At 39.8% G+C, this 10,000-nt stretch overlaps 1 protein-coding gene across 2 annotated transcripts in view; it reads right to left on the reverse strand.

The window, feature by feature from the left end:
- Window positions 1-2,341: 2,341 nt before the first annotated feature.
- The window catches only part of LOC137975661 (gametogenetin-binding protein 2-like), a 25,941-nt gene continuing 18,282 nt past the window's right edge, over window positions 2,342-10,000 (reverse strand). For both annotated transcript variants that reach the window (XM_068822813.1, XM_068822814.1), the window contains exons 14-17: window positions 8,927-9,306; window positions 7,964-8,159; window positions 3,825-3,935; window positions 2,342-2,652 (exon numbers count right to left, since the gene is read on the reverse strand). In XM_068822813.1, coding sequence (XP_068678914.1) covers window positions 2,482-2,652; window positions 3,825-3,935; window positions 7,964-8,159; window positions 8,927-9,306 — 858 coding nt within the window. In that variant the 3' untranslated portion in view covers window positions 2,342-2,481. The remainder of the gene's footprint in view (window positions 2,653-3,824; window positions 3,936-7,963; window positions 8,160-8,926; window positions 9,307-10,000) is intronic.

Raw genomic sequence — 10,000 nt, forward strand, 5'->3', positions numbered from 1 at the left:
TAATGTACGAAAATAATGAATGCATTTCATTCGACGCGACGCTGGTGCGACGGATAAACTGATGACGCTTTAAAGGATATTTTATCCGTCTTCTTAAAACGGATAAAGCGTCTAGGACGAATTTAGTTTAACAGACGAATTGAACGATAAAATGATTTATGAAATGGATCATATATGAACTGCGGATATGAAATCAAGTGAAGCTATGATTCTCGCAGTTATGAACGCAATTTTTGCAATTGCGTAAAGAAGCCTGAAAAACTCAGGACTTCAACGGGGTTTGAACCCGTGACCTCGCGATACCGGTGCGACGCTCCCAACGTCAGTGGCTTCATAGCTCAGTTAGTTAGAGCGTCGCACCGGAATCGCCAGGTCACGGGTTCAAACACCGTTGAAGTTCTGAATTTTTCAGGCGTCTTTGCGCAATTGCAAAAATTGCGTTCATAACTGCGAAGATCACAGCTTCACTTGATTTCATATCCGCAGTTCATATATCATTTCATCGTTGATTGAAGGAAGAAGTGTTGATACTTTTTCTTGGTCCACAAGTTCATTCTGGAAGTTCCTGGACGAGTTTACCCTCTTTAAACAATTGTCGTCGTTTTCGTCACATGACAAACCTTTTGCTTAATGACCAAAGCGCGACACAAGTGACTTTCATACGCTAAATAACGTCTTTAAATATGGAGCAAAAATACTCATCAGTTATAGTTTGGCATTATATTTATTGACTGAATCATTTATTGAAGCTCTCTTTACTTGTCTGCATATAAGGATGCATTTTCAAGTCCCGAGAACCTGGTTGAGAAGAGGACCAACGACGAGGAGCATGCGCATGCGATTCCAATACTACGGAGCTTTAGCAACGACGACGGGAACGGCAACGAGAACGTCATCTAAAAACAGGAATTCCCGTTATTGTAATCACTTCGAGACTATTCCAAGCTTTATAGTTCATGACAATGGTGTGGCAGTCCCTCAAGAATGAAACCGATATGAGTCACGCTTAATTTAGAGGAGAAAATGAAAATTTATCTTCAAGTGCTGCCGTCCTCAATAAAACCTCAAATTTAGCCATTTCACGTTGTTGTTTTGCCGACGACAGCAAAGGAATGGACAAAAATGAAAAACGCACGTGCAAAGCGATTGTTTTTGTCCACGAAATATGCAAATTTGCGACGTTCTCGTTGCCGTCGCCGTTGTCGTTGCTAAAGCTCCCAACTGAGTCTGAGTGACAGCCTTTCCGGCACTAAACGAGCCATTCAGTGTTGAACGGGTAGTGATTTCAAAGGTTACGTATGGTTCACAAGGGTGTGACTTCTCTGAACCCCAAACGCAATAATTAATCTTACTATATGACTAGCTTCGTGAGCGGGCTGGATGAACCAAATCCCGCGCTGTGATTGGCTATCCGAGTTGGCAAGAGCTGGAGCTATCTTGCCCGCTCCGGATTTCTCTCTTGGTCCCGCAAGAGCAAAAACCATTTTTTTGGTGTTTTATCCCATATAATAAATCCTTTATAGGCCATTTCGGAAAATACCATAATACTCTTTGTTTTTCCCGCCAAATTTTGCGGGAGCATTGTTTTTGTTTTCTCTTGGGACCATTGTAAGTCCCAAGAGAAACTGGAAACAATGCTTATGCAAAATTTGGGGTTACAAACAAAGAGTGTTGTGGTATTTTCCGAAGTGGCCTATTGACCAAGCTTGTTCGGTCAAGATGGCTGGATATTGGCCTGGTTCTTTTTTTGCGTGTAAAAAGAACTTGGCCAATATCCAGCCATCTTGACCGAACAAGCTTGGTCAACTGATAACCCATTTTATTATTTACTCAACAAAATATCTTGTTTCTGATTGGTCAATGGCGAATGCACAAACAGGTTATAGAGTGCAATCCTATGGAAACACCGGGGAAGCGGGGAAGCGAAACAGTCGGTTTGCTTTGTCAAACCAAAACACCGTTCAGCAACTTAAAGAAAATGCGAAAAACAAAAACACGTTGAAAGCTACACAGACCTGGTTGATTGTCTGGCAAACATGGGCGACTGAAAGAAAACTAAACTCAAAACTGGAACAATACGAGCATGAACAAATTAGCGCGTTTGAGTAATTTTGTTGAGAATATAATAAATAAAAAATCGTATGAACCTGCTCGTGCATTTCGTGACTTATGGTCACTCGTGTTTTTTTGAAAGTTCTCAAATTGCACTCGCCTACCGCTCGTGCAATTTTGAGAACTTTCAAAACATCACTCGTGCCCATAAATCACGAAATGCACTCGCGTTCATACGAATTCATATACATACGAGGCATGCGATGAGGTATAGACAGACTCTAATGCAAGAAATAGCTGCTTTCTGCGCGTTTGAAGGCCCCTCGTCGCGGGCTACTAGTATATAGGAAATCACCAAAAATATATTATGGGAAAGACATGGCAATGCCCCTTATGCTCTCCCATCCCCGAGAGATTAAAAAAAAAACCCTAATGGACCACGGCAATGTTCAAGGCGTCCTTGAGGGCCATATTGTTAAATTGCCGGCGGAGTTTTTCGCGAAGTTCGCGGCGTTGCTGTAACACAGACGACTGATTGGCCTTGAACCTAAGGATTTCTTGTTCAGATATGTAAAGATCTTCCTCGGATGAAACACTATCCTGTTAACATAAAAATTAAGAAAAAATTAGTTATGGATTATTATGCCCAGGACCTCAAAGCCACTTTAATCAGGAAAAACCTATTTCGCATCTACTTTCAACACACTAATTTAAATATGCGATTTAAAACTAATTTCGTCCAATGACCTCGTCAGTTGGTCGCTGTTTAAAATTTTAATTGTTACATTTTTCATGTAATAACGCACAGGGAATAAACACAGGTGATTATTTCAAAAAAGAGCAAAAAAAAAACATTTCAACGCGAAATCATCTTTACTTACAGTGGCAAAACGACTACTGGCAGCCACTTTGTTCGTCGAGGTGATTATCGGCTGATAATCCGAGATAGCGAGCCAATGAGAGCGCGCGATTTTGTATAATCACCTGTGTATTTATACTAATAAGTAATACTTTCTTGGCTTCGATAAGCGAAAATTCACAGAAGATCTCAATGCCGGAATCACCAAAAAGACTAAATTAGTTTTTTTCTGTCTGTGCCCCCTTGCGTTAACACAGGGGAATCTCTGTTTACATTTTTGCCTCATTAGCAAAATACTGCAGTTTTATTGCATAATGAGCTATCTCTAAAAAATTGAACCCGATATACCAGATAATCGTTAAGCAATAATGCTTTAAAAATTCGAATTCTTACAAAGAATGTAACGGATCATTAGCGCCTTTGCTACGCAAGAATTAATCCCTTTTTGACGGCTAATAACTGGCCCGTTAGCAAAAGGCTTGAGATTGGTGATTTAACTAAGTTTAACAAGTTCTCTTACCTTTTGAAGTCAATTAGTAAATAGCATGGTACCTTCTATGAGCACAATCGTATGCAAAAAATTAAATGACGCTAGCAAACATTCCCTTATACTGAGTCTCAGGTCCTAAGAATTTGTTTCTGTCTAAGCGCACTTGCGTTCATATTTGCGACGCAACGTGTAATCCACTGCAAGGCTAGACTGCAAAACAGTCGTTTTCTTCCCTTTTCGGAAGGCGGGAAGCGCTTCGGAAGGCGCAAAGCACCGTAAGCGTGATCCCTTTTCGGAAGGAGCGAAGGGACGTAAGCGTGATCCTCGCGTGTGAAGCACGCGAGCCTCACACTGGAATATTTACCGCGTCGCTTGCGTTCGCAAAAAAAAAAAGACTGTTTTGCAGTCTACTGCAAGGCTTACCTGTGAATCTGCTCCGCCCTCTTTCCAACCCATCAACTTCAAAAGCCTTTTTTCTTCGTCGTCTATCCGTTCGACAGGTCTGTCTGGTTTCTCGTATTTGGGTGAATTTTGCTGGGGAATAAATAAAAAACTATTAGTTAACCGCTCCTGAGGGCCAGCGAGAGAGTCGGAAAAAATCTATGCAATTCCGGAATGGCCCAATATACAACGTTAAAAAGATATAAAATGCTAAATATCATTGAAATCTTTACGTCTAAAATTTGTGGTTGTTGTAGAGGTCTGTTTGAAAGTCAACTCTTTAAAATGTCCAATGAACGGCTTTTCCTCTTCATGTTTTATATCTCTCTGTGGAGAGATATCAATTTGAGATAGTAGCGGCGGTGATGTATCACCTAATTATAAGTCTGATCTATAAGCGCCTGCTGTTGCATTCCCAGGTGGGTGGAATTGGTAGTTTGGCTGCAATATTCTTACCAATGTTAGCAAAGAACGAGTTCATCAGGCCAGCTTTTACTTTATCGGTTAACACTAAAGAATCATCACACTTTCTCAGTGGCCCGATGGGTTTGCGTACCCTTGAGCTAGTTGCGTCCTTCACCAGCTTTCACTAGGCACTCGAATACAACGGATTCGCTCTGGCGAAGGTCTAACGCTCGAAACGTCAGCTCTAAGAATCTCTGTACGGTGGCCAACTTACATTATCAACTCCGTTGATAAAACCAAATTTTTGTATACTACTTCCCCACCGACGCAGCACCACAGTTTCTTTAGAAACTACCCCCTTCACTCGAACCCTTAATCTCGTTAAACATCTTCGAAAAATATAAAGCTTTGGCACGTCTTAAATTTGAGGTTACTTTGTTTCTTGCTCTCTTGTAATCCAACCACAATTTTGCACTTTTTGATTTAACAGCAGCTTTAAACAACTTGCATCTTCGATTCATTGCTAAACGAAAGGTCATTTGTTATCAGGACGCAGAAGATGCTCTGACCTTGATCTCCTTCCATGGACAGTGCTGGTCACAGATATCAGTATAAAGTTGTTGCCAGTACCAAATTTGCTCGTCTGGATCGTCAAAAATAGACCCAATGTAGAAGGGGGCTGCACGAATATCTTCCTTAATTTTTTTCTTGTCAAATTTCCTGTACTGCCTTATGCAAATTATCTTTGGAGGTGGTCTTTTGTTCTTCAACATTATTGTTGAAAAAATTAAATTGTGATCTGAAATTCCCAGCGGATATGTTCCGACCAAACTAATCAGGTCCTTCCTTGTAGTTACAATAAGGTCAATTAATGTACTCGACAACTCTTACCAACAAGAACTTATCAACACACAATACTACAAGTCCATAGAAGACACCTACAAACTCACTAAAATCAAAATGGCAAGCTACATCAACAACTGTAAGGACAAGAAAGTGCAAGCAGTAAGAGCCCATGAAATGGAAAAGATCAGCAAAAACAGGAAATCCCTATTTAAGGATGCAAACAGGTACGAAGCAGAATACAACTTGACATGCGAATTCAATAACACGAACACGATCCTCAAAGACATCGATGGGAAAACCACTCAAATAAACTCACAAAGCCCACACGCTATAAAAGACCTTCTACGAAAAGGAAAAAACACCAATGAAGCACGAAAAGTACATTGATCTACACAAAAGAATAAAGAACTTGTACAAGGATCACACAGTAACTCAAATCAACGTAGTATTCGACTCCCAAGGCGGTTATTACAGGGGCACCCAACGTCAATTTTCGGAAAATATCTGTTCGGAAGACGATTTGAGATCTAGAATTTTCGGAACATTTGCTGTAAAATTTCTTGCTTGCCTGCCTGTCCTAGGATTTTCGAACATCTAAAAAATGGCATAATTTCCCAATTTTTAACGAATTTTTACCCTAAAAAGGTCACCTAGAATTTTCGGGAGCCTTTTTTCTGGCTGAAAATTTCGAAAAGGTAAGTTTTAATCCCTATAATTTTCGGATCACTAGACTTTCAGCTAGGAAATCCGAACAGATGAAATATTTTTGGGGGATAAATATATGCCTATATCTACCGTTTAAATTCTAAAATACGTTTGACAATGCTATGTTTAAGTGGTTTTGAACTATATTCTGGTTGGGTGCCCCTGTTATTATATGAAAATGGAAAAGGAACTTAACAACATCACGAGAACAGACAAAGAAACTGAATATATTATTACTAACTGCGAAAAGTGGCTCCTTTCACAAAACAATGAGATAGTTAAAAAAATCTATGCAGGTATACATAACGATTATAACAGTGTTACATGTAATAATAATAATAATAATAATAATAATAATAATAATAATAATAATAATAATATAAACAGTCGATTGGATGGGTAGATCAAGAAAGGCTAATCTAGATACCTTATTATAGGAAATTAACACTGCACTTTGACAACGCGATGAAAATTTACGTTTCGCTAAAAGTTTTCAAAAGTTAGGTTTACATGGATCAAATTAACGCGAATTTTTCGATAAGCATGTTGCTTTACTTACTGCGATTTTCATAGTTCTGTGAACTCGCACTTTACATTTCTGAACGCCAAACTGCGTTTTGGCTTTCGTGAATAAAATCTTCGACGACAAGTCCACGGATGTTTCTAAGTTTTTTTTACAGCCAAAAATTTTGTTTTGAAGCCTAACTAGACCCTGTCACTTCAAAAGGTCTTTCAAAGCCTCAGTTTGTTGCAGTAACACGAATTTGCGTATGCACTTACAAAATCTCAACATGCATATGTCTCATGGAGAAAAAGAAGCATTTACAGAAATTAGCTTTTAGGATTGCTCAAATGGATCTAGTGAGGAACTACATTGTAATAAGCCGCGCACCGGTGGCTCAGTTGGTTGAGCACCGGGCTGTCACGCGGGAGGTCGTGAGTTAAAGTACGGCCGGACCAACACTCAACACTTTAAATAACTGAGGAGAATGTGCTGCCTTTGTAATTACATCTGCAAATGGTTAGACTTTCGAGTCTTCTCGGATAAGGGCTATAAGCCGGAGGTCCCGTCTCACAACCCTTGGGTATATATAAAATCTGTGGGATTTAAAGGGACATTAATGGGACATTAAAGAACCCACACACACTATTCGAGAAGAGTAGGGAATGGAGTTCCCGGTGTTGTGGTCTGATCTATGGATATAGGGGTTAGGTGTCAATTGGGACGAAAAGTTCTGTTCCTCTCCCCTGCCACTCCATGAATTGTGGCGAATAAAGTAAAGTAAAGTAAAGTAAAGCAAAGCAAATAAAGGTGCTTTAAAATAACAATGTTGTAAAATAGCGTGCATTAAACTTACATCGACATTAATTAAGATACATTAAATTAACGCGAATTTTGTAAAATCGCGTTAATAAAGTGCGTTGTTAATTTCCTATAATAAGGTATTTGTTTTTTTCTTTCCTTTTATGCAGAAATGGATATATCCGATTCGCTAAGAAAACGCGTTCCTGAGAAATTGTAGTTCACGAACCACTAGACAAACTAGGGAATAAACCTACCTGGCTTGCTTTGACCTTTTCATTCCTAACTAGTACTACAGATTCCTTTGTTCAGTGGTCTAGATAATTTGGTATTTTTAGGGACGGTGCCTACTAATTCAAAGATATTTTTGCCCCGGTTTATGATTATGCGGGAAATGTAGATCTTAACAAGTGTTATTGATATCCAAAAAAAAATTGGGGGTAACCATGCATTTTTCAAAGATAATTCATAAATAATATTTGTAAAAAGCTTTAAAATACAAAGCAATGTATGGCATTCTTTCTCAAATTGAAGCTTAATTTTCGCTAAAAAATGCACGGTTACCACCATTTTTCTTTTTGTACACCAAGAGTACTTACTAAGATCTACTTTCTCAGGATAGTTTTAAACCGCACAAAAATATCATTGTATTAGTAAGCATCACCGATAGGAAACTCGAGTATCTCGACATCCGCAGAACGTATGCGCAATAATAATAGTAGGCACAGTCCTTAAGCTGATAATTATCTTCATTCTCAACACCTGTCTGGCTGACATTTTATTGAAATTGCGAGAAGAATTTATATACTAATCAAGGAGTTAATTAACAAGCAACACAGATTAATTGCCGCTATATTCTCACCTTCTTGTCCTTGCTTTTGCTCTTCTTTCCTTTGCCTTTGCCACTCTGAGGGGATCCTCCACTGCTAGGGCTCCCAGACAGACAGTCCGTACACTTATCATCTTCTTCAGCCCCCACCCCACAAGGATCTTTGACATGACTACATTCATCACCGTGATGTACCTCCCTTGACCAATGGTTAGATTCTGGTACATACCTGAAGAAAGAAAAACCACTCATCAGTTCCTCAAGTAATCCAACTTGCCAAGGGGAGTATTGGGAAGAGAGAGGAATTGCTTGCATCGGTTACTAGGAGGCATAGTTACTGAACGTTGATAATTGAATATTAGTATCACCCAACTAGTGGACTAATGCAAATCCTGTATTTTGATTCGCTACTCTACTAGAGGACAATTAGTAATAGTCCTCGAGTAGCGAAAAGCGTGACGCTTTCTTTCGTTTAATTCCCAATTAAATATTTCTTTAACTTGCATTTGCTAACTTTATTATTGCCTTTTCTGTCCGACTAGTTGGGACACTAAAACAATTGGACCCTTCGCCCTCAAGGGCCACGGGTCAATGACCCGTATATTGTTTAATATAATTATATGACAGAATAATAATAACAATAATAATAATAATAATAATTTCAATCAGCCACTTTGTAAGCGTTAACCGTTGCAACCGTTCCATCCGATGGGAGTCACCATAACGTAGGAAATGATCGAGGAAAGTTAAAAGAAATTCTCATGTCAACTTCTCTCTTGCGACCTTCAGTTCTCAAACTCATTAATAATTCATAAAGGGATAAGCCAATTGCGTGCCCGCATTTAGGTCACAGGCATGCACTTTGATACCGCGGTAAAGAACAGCGTGTTAGGATATCTAAACACGTCTCGTGAAACAGTCGTGAAACACTCGCTTCAGTTTTGGAATATTTCCTTCGGTCTTACCCAGTGATGGCACACGAATGGCTTAACTCACCCGCAATGCCCACTTCTGTAAGAACTCGTCTTTGACTTGCTCCGCTCACAATTCTTCCAATCTTCACGACTACAAGGCGAGTCATTGCTATCAGCGTCGTCCTCATCATCTTCCCAACTGTCTTGATGACCGTTCAATTCCTCTGTTATTTCCACATTTCCATTCACACAAAGTTTTTCTTTTTCCGATTCCTCCGACGCTTTCAGTTCATGGTTGAATGATTCAGTTATTTCTGAAAGGCATTTACATTTCTTTTTTCCTTTTGCTTTCTTTTTCAACCGTTTCTGCTCTTTCTTGAGTTCCTTCGCTCGTTCCGCCTCGGATATTTCTTCCACCACTTGCTCTAGGCGTGAAATTCCTTGCTTTTCCTCAACGGCCACCTGTACAATTGGAGACAATCTCAATTTTAAACTCATGTTTAAAGCTACCGTCAAGTCACAAATCTTTTTAAGCACTACCCCCAGGCTCATTCTATGAGCACTGGTATAAGATTTGCAATGGTCACATGACAAAACAATTCACAGCCATGTCTGGAGTGGGATATGTCCAAGAGTTCAAGCTAGTCTGCTGCACCGATGAAATGTCCTCTTGGGTCGAGTTTGTCAGTCGGCTTTCATTTCTAGAGCCCAAGCTTACAATTCCATCTAACTCAGTTGGTGGATCCTTATCTGACAGCCGTGTATTGATTGACCTGCGGTGTCCCTCAGGGAACCATCCGCGGTCCACTCTTATTCTAACTATGTACAAATGACCTTCCAAATTGTTTGTCACACTGTGAACCGAGGATGCACGCCGCCGATGATACGCATTTGACATGACATTGTGCGGATAATGATGTAGGAAGCATTGAATCATGTCTAGACTCGAGCAGTCTCTTTCTTCTCGCAGACCCCGCGGGCACGAACGTTACTGCGTTTTCATCTTCCACCTGCGCGTTGGATATGAGGAAGAAAGGACGACTGCTCGCAGTCTAAATCATGTCTTAGTGAGGACCTATTGAATATGCATACTTGGTTAAAAGCAAACAAACTAACTCTAAATTTGACTAAACAGAATTAGCCAGTACCAAAAAGA

This window comes from Montipora foliosa, chromosome 11 (genome assembly GCF_036669935.1).
Source record: "Montipora foliosa isolate CH-2021 chromosome 11, ASM3666993v2, whole genome shotgun sequence".
Taxonomy (NCBI): Eukaryota; Metazoa; Cnidaria; class Anthozoa; order Scleractinia; family Acroporidae; genus Montipora; species Montipora foliosa.